Source organism: Mauremys mutica, chromosome 7, assembly GCF_020497125.1.
Source record: "Mauremys mutica isolate MM-2020 ecotype Southern chromosome 7, ASM2049712v1, whole genome shotgun sequence".
Lineage (NCBI taxonomy): Eukaryota > Metazoa > Chordata > Testudines > Geoemydidae > Mauremys > Mauremys mutica.
This window is the reverse complement of record NC_059078.1, coordinates 61,372,707-61,395,306: the sequence shown is the minus strand read 5'-3', so window position 1 is coordinate 61,395,306 and position 22,600 is coordinate 61,372,707. Positions and strand designations below refer to the sequence as shown.

The 22,600-nt window shown below is 47.5% G+C and overlaps 1 protein-coding gene across 2 annotated transcripts in view; it reads left to right on the top strand.

The window, feature by feature from the left end:
* ARHGAP22 (Rho GTPase activating protein 22) overlaps window positions 1-22,600 on the top strand; it is a 282,538-nt gene that overhangs the window by 39,862 nt on the left and 220,076 nt on the right. For both annotated transcript variants that reach the window (XM_045025804.1, XM_045025803.1), the window contains exon 2: window positions 2,616-2,815. In XM_045025804.1, coding sequence (XP_044881739.1) covers window positions 2,616-2,815 — 200 coding nt within the window. The remainder of the gene's footprint in view (window positions 1-2,615; window positions 2,816-22,600) is intronic.

Sequence of the window (22,600 nt, the reverse complement as noted above, 5' to 3'; positions counted from 1 at the left end):
ACGAACAATTGAGACATGGCAAGGGTAGCCAGCATTGATTCTGTATCACTGTATCACTTAAGCATTGATACAGTCTCAATGCTAAGTGCCTCCCCACTCCAGAGTGACCATGATCTTCTGAGATCCAGTGCGGTACATCAGTCAAATAAGGCAGAGGGGACGTCAGAAGTCACCTCATGGCATCTTTGCTCTGTTCTCACAGCCCAGGACACAGTCTATGGCTGATTAACTGCCACGTTCAGTAGCCAGTAAGATCACACACAGATTTCTCTGCTGAAATTGCCTCTAGTGGTTTCCTGTCAGAGCACCTATGCATCTGGGAACATGAAGAAACGCACAGCTGTCTATCAGAACGCTTCCTCTCCCGACTGGCCAGCCACCATCTTGTGTGCACCCAGGCCACCTCTAGAAATTTGTGTGACAGCACAGCTTGCCCTCTAGAGGACAAGACTGGTTGGGTACATGGTAACTGAACAGGAAACACCTAAAACTGCATAGCCTCTGGTATTTGCAGTCTTGTAGCTGTGTCAGTCCCAGGATATCAGAGAGACTAGGTGGGTGAGGTAGTATCTTTTATCGGATCAGCTTCTGTTGGTGAGAGAGACAAGCTTTTGAGCCACCATGGGTGGTGCATGACTTTTGCCTTTGAGTCTGCTGGATGCGAGCACCAGAAGCTCCCTAGAATTGGGGGACCACACCTCCTGCTCCGCTCTGAGGCCTGCCCTTGCTCGGCCTCTTTCCCTGGAGGCCCCACCCATGCTCCCCCCTTGGTGCCACCGCCAACACCTGCCCCCACTTAGCCTTCTCCTCTGAGGCTCTGCCCCCTCCTGCAAGGCATCCCCCACTCACCACTTGTGTCTCTTCGCTAGAGTCCTGAGCAGATACAAAATTTATATCCGGGGAGCTGCAGGGCTCTACTGGGAACCACAGCAGCAAAAGCAGCAGCATGTCGGGCCGATGGTCCCAGAAGCCAGCACCTTGTGCCAGCAGCTCCTCAGCCTTGGCTGTACTGCCACCAGCCCTACCCACTGGGAGAAGCACCAGCCTCCCTGGAAGCTGTCTCTGGTCAAGCGGCTCGCACGGTCCCAGATAGGAGTCTCTTCCACACAGTGGTCTGCGTCTCCTGTCCAGGAGTGTGCGAGCCACTTGCACACGATAGCGTGACCAGGATAGTTGCTGGTGAGCCTAGTGCATGCCTCAGTGGGCAGGGCTGGGGGTGGTCCAGCCACGCTGGAGGGGGTGGTACAGCAACACTGGAGGAGCTGCCAGCGTGGGGTGCTGGCTCCTGGGAGCAGTGGCCAAATATGCTGCTTTTGCTGCTGCGGTTCCTGGTAGAGCCTGGCAGCGCTGCAGATATCTGCATCCGCGGATATAAATTTTGTATCTGCACAGGACTCTACTCTTCGCCCCCTTCCCAGAGGCCCTTACCATGCCCACCGGGAGGTGGGGGAGGCCTTGGGGGTAGGGGAGGAGTGGGGACAGGAAGAGGGCCACAGGGCGGATCATGGTCGGGACCATGGCCCCAGCGCTCTTTCGGCAGCAGCATGTCAAAGGTGGCGGGACAGCCTGTGGAGGAGTGCTGCATCCTGTTTGGTATACCTGCCACCCCTGCAAGCCACACAGAGTTCTTCATGTAAGCTCAAAAGCTTGCCTCTCTCACCAACAGAAGAAGTGGGCCTGATAAAAGATATTACCTCACCCCCCTGGCTGCTGGCAGATTGGAATAGGTTATATACACTGTACGCAGTCTCAATACTCCATTCAGAAAAAGGCTGCTGCTGAGAAACACAACTGGCTTCTATAGCTGGAAGAGCACCTTGTGGAAATGGGAAGGAATGGACTCAGGTTAGTACTAAGACAGGAAAATGATCTGGGTAGTGAATAATAATGGCTATTGCTCTGCTCTTCATAAAAACCAGAGACAGCAGAAATGGAGAAGATCCCTGGGCACCAGATTGCGCTGTGCAGTATATTATGGTATCTGGTGGTCCAGTCTGGTTTTAAATGGCCTGAGCTATGAGACTCCTACCAGTTCCTGTGGGGGACTGTTCCATTCTGATAGGTCTCCCTATCAGGAAGCTTTTCCTGAGATCCAGCCTAGATTTCTCTTAATTCCACCTCGTTCTAATTTTGTTACCCCTCAAAGCACTTTATACACCTTCAGTGACTGAGCCTCCCAACCCCACAGGAGGGGAGCCAGGGCCATCACTCCCCTTTCACTGAGAAGGGAAGTGACCTGCTTCAGTAAGAAATAAAATGAGAAGTGGCGCCGACGTAGGAGTGTTAGCTAGTGCCTGGATGATCCCTAGCAAGTGCAATAACACTAGGGTAATAGGGATGTGTCTGAATAGTATCAACTCAGGGATATCCTCCTGAAAAGCAGGTGTTCCCTCAAGGCAAAGAGAGCTGTGGGGGACAAGCAACCTTGCTAGGAGGGTGGAGCATGGAGGGGAACGTAGAGGGGACAGGGCATCAAGGGGGCATCCCTGCCCAGGAAGCCAGGCCCAAGCAGTTGGACAAATGGGCTGAATTTAGAATGTTCTCTTCATACTCAAAATGGCGTCTCTTCCCATGTTTGGCGCTTCGGTTTCATGCAGCATGTGCTTGTGTTTCAGCCCGGTCGAAGAGCTTGGTGATGGGCGAGCAGACCGGGCTGCCCTCCAGGCCATCGTCCCCTAGCCTGCAGGATCGAGTGCTGAAGTCTGGCTGGCTGAAGAAGCAGAGGAGCATCATGAAGAACTGGCAGCAACGGTGGTTTGTGCTGCGTGGAGACCAGCTCTTCTACTATAAGGATGAGGAGGAAACCAAGCCACAGGTAAGGCCACTCTGTGATATGGTGCGTTGGCCCTGGCCCCAGAGCTATGGGTGTGACCAGTCTTCCATTTTGAGACCTCTCTCTGAGCCCTTTCTGGTTACTCCTAGTGCTGGAAAGGCTCAACAGTAAGAGCGCTAGCATAGCTAGGAGGCACTACTGGGGTTTCCGGGGGTGGTGACCATGGATCCAGAGCTCCCAGGGAATTCTGGGCAATTCCTCACTAACATTGCCAGAGTGTCGCTGTCCGCATGGGGCAGAACGGGAGGGGAGACTAGTAAGAAGTGGCTCTGAGGGACAAACAGATTGGAGTTCCAGCTGGAGAGACCACCCCGCCACACACGAAGGCTAGGACTATAACAGTGTTTAAGGACTATAACAATGTTTAAAAGGGGACTGGATAAATTCATGGTGGCTAAGTCCATAAATGGCTATTAGCTAGGATGGGTAAGAATGGTGTCCCTAGCCTCTGTTCGTCAGAGGATGGAGATGGATGGCAGGAGAGAGATCACTTGATCATTGCCTGTTAGGTTCACTCCCTCTGGGGCACTGTCGGTAGACAGATACTGGGCTAGATGGACCTTTGGTCTGACCCGGTACGGCCATTCTTATGTTCTTATGTTCTTATGAACACACATGAAGAGATGAGGCCAGGAGGAAAGAAACTAAGCCACAGCAATGGGAGATAGGAGGACGCACATCCACAGAGGGGGCTGCAGTTGTAAATGGGATGGATGCTGGGGTGGGAGCCAATGGAGGAGACAGGCGCCATGGATCTGATCTGGAACATAGGAATGGCCAGAGGCAATCAGACCTGAGGTCCTTCTAGTCCAGTAGATAATCTGCCCCCCCCCACCTCCCCAAATGGATAAGGTTTAATATCTCTTCCAAAATTCTTATGTGTAATGATTATAACGATGGATATTCTGGGTATCCATATACATGTCCAATCACTTTCTGAGTTTTGCTAAATTTTTGGCCTAAGAACTTCCTGTGGCAGTGATTCTCACAGGCTAATTCCCTGTTGCATGAAAAAGTATTTCCTTTTACTCCTCCAAACTTGGGGCTGTTAGAAATCCAGATCTAAACTGTGCCCCTTAAGCCCCCCTCAGATGTAGAGGCAGTACCATCTTCAGGATGAAGCTCTGGGATGGGATTCCAGAACACATAGCAGCACCCTCTGCATGGCTCACCAGCACTGCAAAGAGATGTGGGGATGAGAGGACTGCTGCAGGTCAGACAGACCTAGTCTAGCACCCTTGGCTTTCTTGCCTACTAACTGTTCCAAGACTTCTCAGTATTGCCTGGATATGGAGCAGCCCTCCTACTGTATCACTAAGGTTTTTAAATTTCCCAGGTGAATCTTTAGTTTTCTACCCTGCAGCTTTCCTGATGAGGAAGTCCAATTACATGGAATAGCATGTTATTATTTATTATGGACTAATCTGAGCCATCTGGTTTCAATAAAAATATGCATTGATCACAGTTCAGAAACCACAGTAAATATCTGTCATCTGAATTCTCTTTAATGAAAGGACTCCCAGCACAAGTTGTAATTGTCAAGGGGTTCCTCTGTTAAACATCTGGAACTGATGGGGCTGTTAAACAGCTGCTGATGTCTCATGAAAGGCTTGATTTAGAGATAATTTACTTCCTATTGTCCATATAATCTGTATTTTTTCTGCCCTTATTTTTCATTGCTATCAATCCCTACCTCTCTCTCTCTAGATTCTTATATGGTGCCTAGCCTCATAGTATCTGAGCACCTTCCAAGATTAAAAAGTGAATACGAAGACAGACATTCTCTCTCTTCCCATAAGTCAGCCTGGGCTGCATTTGTTCACTTTGTTCACGTCTTGCAGGAACATAGGTCAAAGAAGCGGGGTTTGTGTTGTGCTCTGAAATGGCTGATGTTCATCTCTCTAGGTAGCGTAGGTACTTATCAGGTCCTGGTACTACATAATTGCAGTGCATCATACGCAATAATATTTTTATCCTCACTCTATGAGGCAGGGGTATTAGCCCCATTATACAGCTGGGGAACTGAGGCCCAGAGAGATTAAGTGACTTGACTACAGTCATACAGGGAGTCTGTAGCAGAGCAGGGACTTGAACCTAGGTCTCCAAGTCCTAGATTAGTGCACTCACCACTGCACCACCCTTCCTGTTGACACCAGCTTCCTCTCTTCTGGGAGTGAGTTCCAGATTCCGGAGCTGGTCACTAAGAAAGCTTTGTGTCCTGCACACAGGAACTTTGCTCTTGGGGCTGACAGTTCTAGAGGATGGCAGCTTTCCTGGGCAGCTGCAATCATGCAGAGTGAGACTGTCTCCCCTTTAGGTAACCTAGCCCAGACCCATGGAGAACTTTGAAGGTGGGGCACGAAACCTGGACTATGTCCCACCAGTAATATTTTGCATGAGAACAGGCTCTCTAGCAGTTCACTGGTTCTTGTTGTTTATTCCGTGCCTGGAATTCTAAAGCCATGGAAGTTGGGCTCTAAGGAACAATATCTATAGCAGGAAATCTCTCTCCTACTGGGGCAGGCCCCTTTGGGGTCACCATCCCTCCCACAGACACAAAACAGACTGGTGCCTTTCACCCCATGAGACTCTCACACTCAACACTCTAGTGTCTATCAGCTGTTGTCTGCAGACTGGCTGATGAAAAGCCATGATAGATGAAGGTCATGCTGTCAAAGGGCCTTAAGCCCACATGGATATGCCGTTGTGTAAAGAGCTGTGAACAACCCATTTATGCTTCAGTTCTTTACACCTCAATCGTGCAGTTCCCTGCAAAACACAGGCCGGAATCATTTACTCTGTCACAGATTTGTGTGTGTGAATCCTTGTATTTGTTACTTGGAGGTCTCCATCCTAGTACTGACCAGGTATGACTAGTCTTAGTTTGTGGTCACAGTTCGAGATGGCTTTTGACTTCTCCCAGTCCAGCTCTTCATTGTTGAGAGCTCAGAGTTTCAGGTTCTTGCTAACAGTGATATGATCTTAACTAGTTGAGGCATGGCTCAGTTGGTGTCCATGGCCAGAGAGCACACCACGGGCAGCAATAACCTTGCAACAATTGTTCTGGCTTGATTCCATGTGTCTGGGATGGATTATACAGATTCCAGATACCTTAAGGGGACAAGATGTGCTGGGAGTCTACACTGTGTTGTCTTAAAAAGTGCTTCTTGTTTCTGTTTTTGGGTGCCACTTGAGTTCTTCTGGAAGGCAATGTGTGTTGTGATTAAAGAAGGATGCTTGTAGTCATGACTCCTGGGTTCCTAGCTCTGGTGCTGCATCACTGTGCGATCACAGCCAAGTCACTTAGGCCCAGATTAGTAAAGATATTTAGGCATTGCTCGACTCAGTGTTGCAACCCCTCACTAAGTTTGTTGTTTAAATACTTCTACAAACCTAGCCCTGGGGCTCCTATGTCATCTTAGGAGTTGCAAAAATACCTTTCAAATCTAGACCTTACCCTTTCTGTGCATCAGCTATCCCTGTTTTACAGATGAGGGAATTAATAATTGTCCACCTCGGAGACTGCAATAACACATTTTAGAGTAAAAACAACGAGGAGTCCTTGTGGCACCTTAGAGATTAACAAATTTATTTGAGCATAAGCTTTTGTGGGCTATGCCCAAATAAATTTGTTAGTCTCTAAGGTGCCACAAAGACTCCTCATTGTTTTTGCTGATACAGACTAACATGGCTACTCCACTGAAACATTTTACAGTATTTTGCAATCCTGGATGACTGAGGCCATGTCTACACTAGCGAGCTTACAGTGCTGTAAAATCGCTCATGTAGCCTCTCTAAGCTGACGGGAGAGAGCTCTCCCATCGACATTATAAAATCATCTCCACAAGTGGCAGTAGCTATGTCAGCGGCAGAAGGACTGGTGCCGACATTGCGCTTCTGTTGATATAACTTATGTCGCTCGGGTGTGTTATGTTGCAGCTGGGGCCAGGAGTGGGAGCTGAGAGCAGGGGCCAGGAGCCAAGACCAGGGGCTGAGGCCTGCAGCAGGGCTGTGACTGGGGGCAGTGTCAGAGCAGTACTGGGAGCAGAGCAGGAATGGGTGGCGCTCCCTTCCTGCCCCGTTGTGGGGGCTGGCCTGGGCCCTGCCACACTGGCCCATGCCCTGCTGTGCCCCCCGGACATCCCTCTGTGCTCCCCTACGGGGGCGCACATTGCAGTTTGCAGACCACTGTCCTAGGGGATTAGGAGACTTCATTTGTTTGGAAAGCACTTTGAGATCATGGTGTGAAAGGTGCTAGAGAAGTTCCAAATCCTGCTAAGGACAGTTCTGGCACCCAAGTAAGATTTAGGAGCATCAGCATCTCAGACTGATTTCTTTCTGTAGTATCGGTGCTAGCCAAGTGGTGTGTCAGTAAATGATGTGTTTTTCCTTCTCTGCAGGCATCCATTGCTCCTGCAAAGTAAAGGCATAAAGCAAGCTTGCAGTGCTAGTGATTAACAGAGAAGGGAGCCTCACCAAACAATCCAAGTTAATTGGGGAGTTCTCATAAAAGGAATGTTGGGGGAGTGAAAGGGAGTCCTGACGTGGCTCATGGGAATGTGCATGTGTTAGGGGAGGTGGCCAGAGGCAAGGAAGAAAGGAAGTCAGGGAGAGGATGGTGAGAGAAGAATGTTAAGGAACTTAAGCAGGAGAAGAGAACCAGCTGGTGGTTATTTGGGGGAGTGAGAGAGAATGACTTAATAAAGCTAACTGAAGCAGGTCTACTTAGTTAATCAGGAAAGTGAAGATCAGATAGTTGAGTTCCTTTGTAGGACAACAGATGTGTGCCAGAGACAGCTTTCCAAGACACTCTGGTACTACAAACTAGTGCTCAGGAAGTTCTAATTTGATATTTGCTGAACAGCTCTGGGGCTAGACTTGCCAGGGATACATAGCAGTAGATAATTAGTCACTGTGCAGATTTCCAAAAGACATATTGGGAACATGCTCAACTTCAAAATTTCATCCTGCTGGAAAACTGTGGTCACTATTTGTGTGGTGTGTTGTGTATTTGGTTGTCATGGGTTTTGTTACTATGGCAACTGAGTTAGACTATTAAGACTATTAAGGGATAGCTCAGTTTCAACCGGCTGAGTGAGCTCTCTGTTTCTGTAAATAAAATGGAGGTTTTGGTTAGCTGTCTGCTCTCTGGCCTCAAGTGATTACTTCCTACACCGGCTGCCCCTAGGACATAACACTGGCGACGAGGGTGGGATCCTGGTGCTGCTCCAGTAACAGAAGGAAGTAGAAGTCAAGGTAAAGACCAAACAAAGAAAAAAAGCTGCTTGTTTGCACTGACTGTGAAAGTGAAACTAAAAATCATGGCTTCTCTGACCAGGCCCCTGGAGCCTTTTGATGAGAATACAGAGCAGTGGCATGTGTATACTGAGCGTTTTGAGCTTTTTGGTATTGCAAATCACATTACAGAAGCGAAGAAGGTGCCAATATTCTTAACTGTTGTAGGGGCTAAAACCTACTCTCTGCTACGCAGCTTACTACACCCTGTTAAGCCTGAGACTAAATCTTACAGTGACATTGTGGAAATCCTGGGGTCTCATTTCTCCCCAAAACCACTGGTAATTGTTGAAAGATATAGGTTTCACAAAAGAGACCAAAAGGAAGATGAAACAGTTGTACAATTTGTAGCCATTTTAAAAAAGCTAGCAGAACACTGTGAATTTAAAGAGATGTTAAATGATGCCCTGCGTGACAGGTTAGTGTGTGGCCTCTGCAGTGAAGCTATACGGAAGCGCCTACTGACAGAGGCTCAGCTTACATTACAGAAGGCTGTTGATATTGCTGTCTCCATGGAACTGGCTACAAGGGAGGCACAATACATCGGTGCATCCCCTAGGGTGCAAAAAGTGTCACAAGAACTGACCCACAAAACGGTGCAGAGTGAAGAATGTTACCGCTGTGGTAAGCTGGGTCACCAGGCATCAGAATGCTGGTGTAAGGACCTGGTGTGTCGACACTGTGGCAAAAAGGGACACATTGAGTATGCCTGTAAACAAAAGAAAAAGAGGCCTGTGGTCTGGCCGACAAAAAGAGGAACCTTGCATACCCTAGAGCAGACCCAGGATGATCAAGGTGACACCTCCTCACAAGAGGAAGTGCCACTGCATGTTTTGTCTTTGGCAGCGGGCTCACATGAATACTGGGTAACCCCCTTATTGGAGGGCAAACCTATACGCATGGAACTAGACACCGGTGCAGCTGTCTCGCTGGTTCCTGAGACTGTGTATAAGGAAAAGCTACAGCATCTTCCGCTTAAGGCAACAAAAACTGTTCTGAAGACATATACAGGTGAAGCTGTGCCCATGTTGGGCACTATTGATGTTAAGGTGGAGCTCAATGGACAGGCGGCTAAATTGCCACTGTTTGTGGTGAGAGGTGACTACCCAGCCTTAATGGGTAGGTCTTGGCTTGGGAAGATTCAGCTGAACTGGGCAGAAGTGCACCGGATGACTAAAGAAGAAACCAGTCTAACCCCTATACTAAGGAAACATGCTGCTGTTTTTGGAGATGATTTGGGAAGTATGAAGGGAATCACTGTGACATTGAACATTAAACCTGGCAGCCCACCAAAATATCTGAAAGCCCGAACTGTGCCATATGCCATCAGGCCAAAAGTTGAAGCAGACCTGGAGCGCCTGGTCACCAATGGAGTCCTAATACCAGTTACCCATAGCTCATGGGCCACTCCTATCGTTCCAATAGTGAAGAAAGATGGCTCTCTCCGGATTTGCGGTGATTTTAAAGTCACTGTCAACCCAGTGTTGTGTGCAGAGCAATACCCGCCTTCCCCGCATCGATGACCTCTTCGCAGGCCTGGCTGGGGGACAAAAGTTCAGTAAGATTGATCTGAGTCAAGCATATTTACAGATGCACGTCGATGAAAAGTCCCAAGAGCTGTTGACTATTGTGACTCATAAGGGGCTTTATCGATACTGTCGCCTACCCTTCGGAATCACATCGGCTCCCGCCCTGTTCCAGAGGGCTATGGACCAGATCTTGTGTGGCTTGTCAGGAGTTCAGTGCTATCTGGATGATATCCTGGTCACTGGAAGAAATGAAGAGGATCACTTAAAGAATTTAGAGGCTACCCTTCAAAGACTGGAAGAGTATGGCCTACAAGTTCGCAAAGACAAGTGTGAATTCTTCAAGCCCTCTGTTGAATATTTGGGACACATCATCGATTCTGCAGGTCTTCATAAGGCCCCTGCAAAAGTTAAAGCTATTGTGGAGGCTCCCCCACCTCGAAATGTAAGCCAGCTACGCTCATTTCTAGGACTACTGAACTATTATGGAAAGTTCATCTCACAGTTAGCCACACTGCTAAAACCACTTCATGAGCTCCTTGGGCAGAACAAGGCCTGGAAGTGGACTGAAGCCTGTGATGTTGCATTTAACAAAGCTAAGGATGCATTGTTAAATTCTGAAGTTCTAACGCACTTTGATCCATCCTTACCCCTGCAATTGGCCTGCGATGCTTCCCCTTATGGAGTGGGAGCGGTCGTGTCACACATTATGCCTTCGGGAGAAGAAAGACCTATTGCTTTTGCTTCACGCACTCTAAGCAAAGCAGAAATTAACTACGCCCAAATCGAACGTGAGGCATTAGGAATTGTTTTTGGAATTAGGAAGTTTCATCAGTACCTGTTTGGGCGAAAGTTTACTCTTCTTACAGACCATCGACCTGACATCAATTTTTGGACCCTACACAGGCATTCCCCCATTAGCTGCTAGTCGTATGCAATGTTGGGCATTGATACTTTCTGCACACACATATGAAATCAAATATCGGAAATCCACTCTGCACGGCAATGCAGATGGCCTCTCAAGGTTGCCTTTACCGGTCAAACATCAAGATAGTGCCCAAAAGGAAATCTTCTACTTTGAACAGGTAGAGAATACACCTATCACTGCTACTCAGATAAAGAAGGCAACCCGCGTTGACCCAGTATTATCCCAAGTTATGGACCTGGTGATGCATGGAAAATCTCGACAAACCTCTCCGGTCTCACCCGACCTTGTTCCCTACATGTCCAGGCGGACGGAGTTATCGGTCCAATCTGGTTGTTTGTTGTGGGGGAGGCGTGTCATTATTCCACCACCCCTGAGATCACAGATGTTAGAACAGCTACATTCCGGTCATTGTGGAATAGTGCGCATGAAGGAAATTGCACGAAGCTATTTTTGGTGGCCTAGATTTGACAGTGCTATTGAAGAGAAGGCAAAAGCTTGTATGTCATGTCAGAGTGTAAGAAATGCACCCCAGTGGGCACCCCTACACCCATGGGACTGGCCTGAAAACCCGTGGCAACGTATTCACGTTGACTTTGCTGGCCCCCTTGAAGGAAGCATGTTCTTGGTGGCAGTAAATGCCCATTCTAAATGGCCAGAAGTCTCTATAATACAGTCCACTACTGCAGAGAGTACTATCCAAAAACTATGAGGACTCTTTAGTCGTTTTGGTCTGCCAGAACAACTTGTGAGCGACAACGGACCGCAGTTCGTCTCTCAGGAGTTTCAAAATTTTATGAAGGCAAATGGGATACACCACATCACGTCAGCACCATATCATCCGTCCACCAACGGATTAGCTGAAAGATTTGTGCAGACAATGAAAAACGCTTTGAAATCAGCAAAGGGACAACACTCCATTCAAAAGCGTCTGGATACCTTCTTACTTTCCTATAGAAACACACCTCATGCTACGACCCAGGCTTCCCCAGCCTTTCTAATGATGGGACGACAGCTGCGCACTTGCTTTGATCTGCTGAAACCTTCTGAACCCAGACAAACTGTGCAACATCAGCAGGAATATCAAGTCATCAGACGGGCACCCAGAGCAAAAGACCGAACCTTTAGCCCAGGGCAGCCAGTTTTGGCTCGGAATTATACTTCCAGAGCTAAATGGGTCCCGGCCACAGTCATCACTCAAACAGGACCTGTTTCCTACACAGTCCGGACTGCAGAGAATCTTACCTGGCGGCGACATGTAGATCAGCTGTTGCCAGGTCATGCCAGTCTTCAGGACCCATCTGCAGTTGAGGGGTCTGACTTCACCCCTCCTGGTGAGACACCGAATCATGAGTCACCTGTTCCTGACTGTTCTCCTCCATTACTGCCGGCAGCTGAGATACCCCTTTGCCCAGCACGAGCTGATACCACCTCCTCACCTATTCGTGCTGCGGACCCTGAGCCCCTAGTACTTTCGGGTGCAACAACACCAGAAGTTCGCCGTAATCCACCTAGAGACAGAAGGCCTCCTCATCGGCTGGATCTTTAGTTAGGGCGAACCCACGGTTATGGGGCAAAATAATCCCCAGGGTTTAGCCGGGAATGGAGGCAGTCTACCCTCCTTCTCTAGTCTAGTGTGTGTTTTATTTAGGGGATGTTCTTATTAGGGGGGGAGGAATATGTTGTGTATTTGGTTGTCATGGGTTTTGTTACTATGGCAACTGAGTTAGACTATTAAGGGATAGCTCAGCCGGTTTCAACCGGCTGAGTGAGCTCTCTGTTTCTGTAAATAAAATGGAGGTTTTGGTTAGCTGTCTGCTCTCTGGCCTCAAGTGATTACTTCCTACACCGGCTGCCCCTAGGACATAACATGGTGGACAATATGTATTCACAATAGTTTTCTTTTCAAATCTCTCTTGTTGTTACAGTATCTGTGTCGCTGTGTGTTGCTGGCTAAGCACCTTTTACTGATTGTGATAGTGTGTACCAGGCTCTTTCAGGCCTCCTGCTGGAGGCCTTCCGGTCCTGCCACACCCTGCCCTGGGAAAAGGACCAGTGAAGGTGGGTCCTCCAGGCCTGCCTACAAAGGCTGCAGGGAAGCAGCCTATCAGAGCGCAGCAGGTTCCCTTTAAAGGCACTGTAGGGCCTGAGTAGGTCAACTGCTGGCTGGGACCAGAAGGGTGAGGAAGGACTGAAGTGCTGTGAGACTCTCCAGGCGAGGAGGCCTGGGAGAGACTCTGCTCAAGCAGGGAGCAGACAGAGAACCCTGCGATGTGGGTGAAGAGGAAGGGGCTAGGTGGGTAGCAGCCCAGGGAATAACAGCAGCAATGGAGTTAAAGGAAGCAGCAGGGGGCTGCTATTTGTAGGATTCCTGGGTTGGGACCCAGAGTTGAAGGCAGGCCTGGTTCCCCCCACCAGCCACTAGGGAAGTGGCTTAAGCCCCAAGGAGGGGATAAAACACTGCCTTAAAAACCCAAGAAGGGGCTTGGAATTTAAACAATTCATTACCTTGGAGGGGGTTTGTTCGTTCACATGTTGACTGTGTGTGACTTGGCCAGAGGGCTGAGCCACTGAAGAGCTGTCTGATAAGGGCAACAATCAACAGGGGGTGCCAGCGGAGCAAAGAGTTCAGGTTCATAGCTGGCCAACAGGAAGTGCTCACGTGAGTGGAGTGCACCCTGTCACACTGATGCTTCCTGGCAGGAAGTCTAGTCTGACATAGTCTGCGACACAGGAAATGCAGCTCCACTCACGTCTAGGTCAGAGGTCCCCAAACTGTGGGACATGGCCCCCTGGGGTGTGTGGAGGAATATGTAGGGGCTGGCCCAGGCCCTGCTCCCAAAGGGGATGGGGTAGGAGTGCCATCCAGCCCTGCTCTGCCATCAGATCCACTCTCGGCCCCAGCTGTGGCTCTGTTCCTGGCCTCAGCCTCGTGCCTCCCCCCCCACCCCCGGGTGCCATGGCCCTGCTCCCGGCCCTGGTTCCCCAGGGTAGGGGGTATGGACAGGGGTAAAGGGGGGCACAACCATGAAAAGTTTGGGGAACACTGTTCTAGATCATTGTTGCAGGTCCACCCTTGATGACAAGCTTTGTAGAGAGCCATTTCACTATCAACATAATTCAGTGACCATTATTGAAAGATTTGAGTAGTTTTCAACCCAATTCCAGGGAACAAGTGTCCACATCAAAGTCAACAGTTGCTGCAGGCACTAAGGCCTGAATGCACAAAAGGACTTAGGTATTGTGACAGAGAATGTCTAGAAAATCCTTGTGAATTGCTCTGGGGGTTTGGCAGGAGATAGGAATTGGGTTGCCTAGAGGGAGGCAGCAATGCGCAGGCCCAGAGGCAGAAATATAGACACCTGGAAAACTTTTACTGCAAAAACTTAGCTGCTAAATGAGTTTAGCTGCCTACAGGGTTTTATGCATTGCAGTGTTTAGGGGCTTAGGCACCTAAAACAGGGACTTTGGTGCCCAACTCCTTCTGTGCACTCAGGACTAACGGGCAGTCTGCAAAGTTGACATGGAGACCAAGCTATCTTCTCAGCCCTAGCTGGGATCCTTCCAGAAGAGTGTTGTGACATGTTGTTATGGGGCAGGGTGGAATAGCTTCTGGATGTGAATGAATGCAGACCTTCAGCCCCAGCAATTGTCTGGACTCTCCACATCATTTACCGATTTTTGTTTAATGTACTACTGCTAATTGAGCTCTTCCATTTGTTTGACTCTGAATGGATAGAGAAGGCTGTGTAGTTCTATATTACAGGCTGGTGTGAAGCCTACAACTATGACATAATTTCATGTTTAAATTCTGTGATAAATTATTGAACAGGTGTACCTGTCTCGATAATGGCATTTGGGCTAAATGCTTCCTTGGCTGCTGTGATGTATCATGCAGCATATTTCACATTTTCTATATATTATCCAGATTCCATAAAACTAAAGTCACTGAATAGAAGGCAGACGATAATTGAACGAGTCAGCCATTATGTTCCTGAACTGCTACCTTTGGGGTTCCCCAGGGTGGGGGGTATAGACAGTGCTAAAGGGGGGGCACGACCATGATAAGTTTGGGGAACAATGTACTAAATCATTGGCACAGGTCCACCCTTGATGAGAAGCTTTGAAGATATGGACTGAGACCTTGAACTTTACTCGCTGTTCTTTGGAAAGCCAGTGAGAGAGCAGAGGACAGGTGTGCTGTGCTTGCAAGTAGCCTGTATTGCTGAGGAGAGACACTGCAGTGTTCTGTACTAGAGTCCGCAATGTCAAATGAGACTTGCATTCAGTTCAGAGAATGAGGTTCTTGATCGTCATCATAGCTTGTCGCTCCAACACCGCAGCCAAGGCCTTGTGTTATCAGGTATCTCAAATAGTTCCTTGAGGGTACAGGATATTGACAGTGGGTACTGCATGAGGAGGTGTTTGCCTTGGCTGTCCACATTCACATTTGGGATTATTCCTCTTCTTCCTCCTGATCATATTGTCCCCAGTCTTTGCCACCCCAACTCTCACTCGTTTAGCGTATACCAGTAGTTTTGTTTAAGGTTCATGCCTGGGGACAGTTGTTCTGAAGGAGCAAAGTTCTCTAGGATCACTGGCATTTCTTGCCATTTTGTTATTCTTGCTTTTCACAGTTGTATGTTGGGGTAAGTGATTTTCAGAGGCAAAGCTCTTTCTGGACTTCAGCTGACTCAGTGGTGGAATGTGTCAATAAAGTGGGTGTCTTAGATCATACATCTGCATAATAACGACTGTACTGGGTCAGACCAATGGTCCAGCTAGCACAGTAACCTGTCTTCTGATAGTGGCCAATGCCAAGTGCTTCAGAGGGAATTAACAGACCAGGCAATCAGAGTGGTCCATCCCATTATCCACTCCCAGCTTCTGCCAGTCTGAGGCTAGCAGGACAGAGAGTATGGGGTTGCATCCATTACCATATTGGCTAATAGTGGTTAATGGACCTATCCTCCATGAACTTATCTAATTCTTTTTCGAACCCCATTATAGTTTTGGCCTTCATAACATCCCCTGGCAATGAGTTCCACAGGTTGACTGTGCATTGTATGAAGAAGTAGTTCCTTTTGTTTTAAACCTGCTGCCTTTAATTTCACTGGTTCTTGTGTTATGTGAAAGAGTAAATAACACTTCTTTCTTCACTTTCTCCATTCCATTCATGATTTTATAGGCATCTATCATAATCTCTCTCTTAGTCATTTCTTTTTCAAACTGAAAAGTGTCAGTCTTCTTAATCTCTCCTCATATGGAAGCTGTTCCATACCCTTAGTCATTTTTTTGCCCTTCTCTGTACTTTTCCAATTCAAATATATCTTTTTTTGAGCTAGAGTGACCAGAACTGCATGCAGCATTCAAGGTGGGGGCATATCATGGATTTATATAGTGGCATCATGATATTTTTCTCTAGTATCTAGCCCTTTCCTAATAGTTCCTAACATTGTTAGGTTTTTTGTTTTTTGACTGCCGCTGAACACTGAGCAGATGTTTTCAGAGAACTATCCACAATGACTCCAAGATCTCTTTCTTGAGTGGTAACAGCTGATTTAGAGCCCACCATTTTGTATGTATAGTTGGGATTATGTTTTCCAATGTGCCTTACTTAGCATTTATCAACATTGAATTTCATCTACTATTGTGTTGCCTGGTCACCCTTTGTCTCTCATTTCTGCTGAAAGCATGCGGCCTCACTGATAGTGATGCGATCCCTGCCAGGCAGTATAGCGACAGTGTGAAGGGCAGTTTCAAGGTCCCTGTGATGATCCTACGGGACTGAGTGAATTCAGAATCAATTTTATGTGCATGGCTTGAGTGTGACCATACTGAGACACAATACTCTGCAGTCGAGTAGCACAAGGCAACACTGGTTGCTTGAAGTGCTTTGGGGTCAGCTTCCAGTTTTGTATTGGCCAGTTACTGGAGTACACAGTACCCGGAGTTCACTTTCTTTTTCAGCCTCTTGATATGCTCTTTGTATGTCATTGTTCAGTCTTAGTACTCAAGGATTGTACCATCTCATGATGGCCTGATATTTCAGGTGGAATGCACACACTTGTGTTTTGCTGGGATTGGCATTCAGGGATCATGTGTGATAGTATTCTCCAAGTTCGCGCTGAGCTAGTTAGGATGAGCTCAAGGTCCTCAGATCTTTCCAGCTGGATGGCGATGCAAAGATCATCTGCATAAATGAATCTTCACAGTAATTCTGGTTGGTCATTTGTGTAGACATTAAATAGCAAGGGTACTAGCACTGAGCTTTTAGGCAATCCATTCTTCTGAGTTCACCATCACCTTTTCTGACTATTCACCTCAACCAAAAAAGTCAGTTCTTGAGCAGCAAGGAGATGACCTGGATTATCTTACTATTACTCAAAATTCTTGCCAATTTCAGTAAAAGTGCATGATGGTTTCCAGTGTCATAAGCAGCCAACAGATCAACAAACACAGCCCTTGTGTAGCATGGCGATGACTCACCGGTGTGGTGCCTCCTGCTGGTTGTCCTGGGAATTAGTTCTCCAGCTCCAGAGCACCCTCTGTTGGCCGATGTCCCACCTGCCTTAGGCCTCTGTGTCCCTCTCGGACTCCGGAGCCCCTTTACCTTGTGTGCTGCCCCATGGCAGTACCCCCACTCTCTGGGTCTCCCCACCCAGGGGAAATCTCAACCCTCTATCCCAACCTTGCCTTAGTGGCTACTACCAGTCACCATCTAGCCCCTGCTTACTGGGGCAGACTGCAATCTATCAACCACTCATCATCGGCAAGCAGGGTTTGGACCTGCTGCCTTTGCCTATCCTGGGCTGCACCTCTGCAACCCCAGTACTCTTCCTGGCCTTTACCGAGGCCTGCAGCCTGGGGGTTTTCCAGCCTGGAGCTCCCCAGCTCCTCTGGCCTTTCCCCAGCCCTGCTCCACTCTAGGTACCCTGCTGAGCTCCCAAGCAGCCAGGCTCATCTCTCTCCACAACTAGAGAGAGACTGCCTGAGCTTCTAGCCCGCGGCCTTTTATAGGGCCAGCTGTGGCCTGATTGGGCCGTGGCCCCAGCTATGGCTATTTCCCCAACCAGCCTCGTCTTCTGGCTCGAGGGTGACCAGATGTTCTGATTTTGGGGTCTTTTTCTTATATAGGGTCCTATTGCTCCCCCCCAACCCCATCCTGATTTTTCATACTTGCTGTCTGGTCACCTTATCTGGCTCCCTGGGGCATCCCTTTCCCAGGGCTGTTTTAACCCCTTCAGGGCCGGAGCGGGTGACCACCCTGCTACACCTTGTAATTTTTACAGGTTTCAAAACCATCTTCAATGTATTGAATTAGGTTTGCCACTTGGCCACAGCCTGAACATCATGGGAAGAGACCAGCTTGGTCATCTGTCAGGTGCCCTTGTGGATTGAGTCCTGCTATTGGCCGAGATTGAATACAGCTTGTGGATTGAGTCCTGCTATTGGCCGAGAGTTTCACAGAGAGCAGAGCAGCACTGTGATGTGTTCACAACAGCTTACATTGCTGGGTAGATGCTCTCTTGGATTTTGTACAGTGTAGAGCACTCTGTCACTGCTGAACAAATACTTTTGTTTTCAGTAGGCTGTGATGTCCATTACCGTTCACCCACTGACACACTGGCATTAATTAGACCGTGTGTGGGCTTGCATGGTGGTAGCACGATCAGGTCCATGACTACGGCAGTACAAGTAAATATAATACTAACAGCAGCATGCACAGTTTGGCCTTTAGCTTGCTGCATTACGGTGGGTTGCAGCATGCAGGCAGCTCCCAGTGGCAGAGACACTCTGCGGGCTGGGCTGGCTGAATTACCCATTATCCCAGGCTGGGCCCATCCTACTCTGGCCCTTATTAGCCAAAACAAATGTGTGGCAGGCTCCAGGGGACTGGGCAAGGGAGCATGCAGCTGTTCTCTCTTCTCTGGCAGTCTGTACACAGCACCCAGACTCATAATATCGCTGCTGTTGGCTGGCTGGGTGTGGGCAGAGCCAGAGTCTGCTGAGGAATGGGCCAGGAAGCTGCCATTAACCTGCTCTCCTCGCCCCTTAGCATGCTGCAGGCTTCATGCTGTGCTGCAGTCACCATGGCAGGCCGAAGCTGTCTCTGGTGGTGGCACCAACCTGTGGATCCACAGTGCTGTGCCCGGGGCCCAGAGCTGCAAAACCTGCCTTAATCCACCTAGGGACTGCCAGGCAGGATCAGACCAATAATTCATTTCATCCAGACTCTAAAAGTGGCCAGTGCCAGCTGCTTCAGAGGCAAGTGTAAAAATCCCCAGATGGAAAGATTGCTGAATAACCTACCCTCAGGGGCAATTTCTTCCTAGCCCCCATCAGCAAGTGGCTGGCTAATGAAGCATGAGGCTTTATTGCCTCTGTACAATTTTATTTTCACTGGTGTAATATTCTTGTTGTTCCTATAAATGTATAATATGGGCTGCATCAAGAAAGAACTTGAACCTCGCACTGCGAAAGCATTGTCAGTAATCGGGCATTTCCTCAAGAATGTCTTTCATAAACCAAGCACCCTGATAAGTAGAGAGATGAAGCTGAGGATATATAATGCTTCAGTTGTCAGTATCCTGACCTATGGGTCTTCAACATGGCCCTCAACACTGACAAGAAGTTGGACATCATCCAGATGCAGCATCTGCGACTGATCAGAAACATCAAATGGGTTGAATTCAAGTTGAATGAAGAGACCTCTCTTCTAACTAATAGGTCCTGCTCTCTCAAATGGTCGCCCAAAGCTTTCTAAGGTGGTATGGTCTTTTACTCTGAATGCCTACCAACTGCCCTGCAAGAATCCTCTTCAACTTTCCTCCAGTGAAAGGGGGATGGAAATGACCTCCTTGGAAGACCTAACGCTTTGGCTGGATGGCATCAACAGACATCTGTCCCTCACAGACATCTTACCTTGTAACATGCCAGATATGGCACAAGACAGAACATCAAACAGGTGCAGAACACTTTTGGTGGCCTCTATGCTGTCTCTGAGAATTACCCAACTAACTTTTTTTTTAAATCTGGCTATGCTCATGGCTTATTCATGGATTCCAAGGCCAGAAGTGACCATTGTGATCATCTAGACTGAACTGTATAGCACAGGCTGCAGAACGTGCCCCCCCAAAATTCCTTGAGCAGATCTTTTAGAAACAGATCCAGTCTTGATTTAAAAATTTGTCAGTGATGGAGAATCCACCACGATCCTTGGTAAATTGTTCCAATGTTTAATTACTCTCATTGTCAAACATGTATGCTTTATTTCCCATCTGAATTTGTCTAGCTTCAACTTCCACCCATTGAATCATGTTAGACCTTTCTCTGCAAGGTTGACGAGCCCTTCATTAAATGTGTTCCCCATATACTTAACTTGATTACATTCTATATCTCTTAATATTCTCTTTGTTAAGCTAAATAGACTGAGGCCTTCGAGTCTACCACTATGAGGCAGGTTTTCTAATCCTTTAATCATGCTCATGGCTCTTCACTGACCTCTCTCCAATTTATCAACATCCTTCTTGAATTGTGGGCACCAGAACTGGACACAGTGTTCCAACATGGTTGCACCATGTCAAATAGAGAGATAAAATAACCTTTCTACTCTTACTTGAGATTCATTCCCCTGTTGATGCATCCCAGGATCACATTAGCCTTGCTAGCCACAGCATCACACTGGGAGCTCATCTTCAGCTGATTATCTATCGTGACCCCCAAATCTTTTTCTTCAGTTGTAACTTGTCAGTGAGTTCCACAGGTGTATTGACAAAATTAACTGAAAGTTAATTGTAAAGCTGTTTCCTTTCAATATTGAATGCATTGCCTAGTCATTGGGAGAACCCCATGTCCTATGAGAAAGTAAGTCAAGTCAGAGTGCCTGATTAGATATTTCTTTACCATTTTACATCATAGGAACTGCATCTGCTGAATTTTATCACTGGAAGTGTGTGACTTCTCAGAGCCCTGTAGACAATTGTGGATTGGGACTTTAAAGGGGCATGGGTGGGAAATGACCCATGAAAACTTAGCTGTCTGTTTGCAGGTCAGCTGTGTTCTTGGGAGACCTTCCTTGTTGAAGGCCTCATGGTGCTAGGTCAATTTTTTTTTTAATCCCTAATTATCTCCAGCTCTTAGGTTACGCTTGCTGTTTTTAAAAATCTGCGTTTCTGCTAATGTCAGTATTCAGCATGATCTGCAAATACTGGGGGCGGGGGGCGGAGAGGAAGCTTAGCTTAGCAGAACTTTCCACCATCCCATTGATCTTTCCTGCAGGTTATTTATCTGACCTCCGGTGGAGGCTCAGGTGTTGATTGCTTATCTACCGAAGCCTACTAAGATTTGTCAGAGGCTGCCATAATACTACAAGGGATAATGAACCTTGGACTATGCCATTTATAACTTAGTTTATGTATTCTGCATTGTTTGCTTAAAGGAAATCTTATGACTCCAGCTCTCTACAGAGAATTCTGTAAATATGCTCCTCTTAGAGAAATGACAGTATGAGAAACACAGGGCTCTGGTGTTAGCAGTAGAGAAGGAATATGGGTGTAGAGCGGGGGTCCAACAAAGGGACTCCTTGCTCCCCACCTCACACCCACACTTTGAGAGCCATTATTGAGCCTGTGGGAAGCTATACATGCTAGAACCAAGAGCCCAGAGTTAAATGTGAGGAGTCAGTTTCAGAAGGTTTGGTTCTTATACATACACACATGCATAAGTTTGCATGCTCTTCCAAACTACCCCGCTGTCCTGAGTCTGGTAAACCTTGGCAGGAAAAACTCAGGAGAACTGTGCTCCTCAAGAGAATACCTCCTGCAACCAGCTCCGAGACCATTTTAAATGTGCCTAGGGGATTTGGATACCTAATTCACATTAATGTTAACAGAGATTCTGCATCCAAATCTCTTAAGTCTTGAAAATCTCAGCCATGAGATTTCATCATTTCTGATGCATGTGAAGGAAAAAAACCAGTGGGTGGCAGGGAAGCGTAATTAGCCCAACATTTAGTTTGATTCTAGATATGTGCAAAGTTTCAGGGGAGAGCAGAGTAGTTCTTACAGTTTCTGGGCCATCTCTAGCTGATGCACTAATAATTAAGGTAAAGCCTATGGTTGAAACTGTTATGGGTTTGTCTGTGTACGGAAATGTTGATATTTTCTAAGAGTTTTGTCTACTGGAGACAACAGCCTTTGTGTGTTCAATTCAGAAACTGCAAGTCATAGAGCACACACACACACCCACACACACGCTCTCTCATGGAGATTTAACTCTTGGTTGTTTGCCCTCTTGATCTACAGGAATTCATTCAGGCTGAAAGCATCTCTTTGCTCCTTGTGTATGGAAACATAAAACAACTGATTTTAGTAAATCCAGCCAGCTTTGGCAGCAGATTTCCTGGACATGACACTCCTCGGAGCTAGCCTTTCCCAGCATGCATTGTTTCCTTAGAAGACGTGCGCTAGAGTAGTTGGGCACTGTACTGAGGCTGATCCAAGGCCCTTGTAAGAATTATAGACAGATCTTTCCAGAAGAATGGCAAAGTTTTGATTTTTAAATCAAACAAACAAAACTCCCCAGTCTAAGTCACAGAGTGAACTTTTATAGGCATTGTCCTTCTTGAACATTGCCATTCAGGTAGCAGGGGCTTCCTTGTGTTAAAAGGGGTTTTCACCTGAAAGGTTTCTTGATGATCCAGAGAAAGGGGTGGTGGGTGTGTATTTTAGGGTATTTTAAAGAAGCTGTGCGTCTGGCAGCCAGTAGCACAACTCCCTTTGATTCAAGGGGAGCAGGAGCAGGTGTCTAGCTAACTTGTTGTTCTCTTTTTGTATTGAACATTTTATACTGAAAATGATTTAAGGATCTTGAACACCCAAAATTTGCCAGGATTCTGGCTCTATTGTACATGGGCGGAGATGGCTTCAGTTTGATTTTTCTTGTGTGTTTCCATTCTCTTCCTTGGAATTGTTTTTGGCTCTGATTATCCTTTGCTTCCTCATTTTGTATCTTACAGAT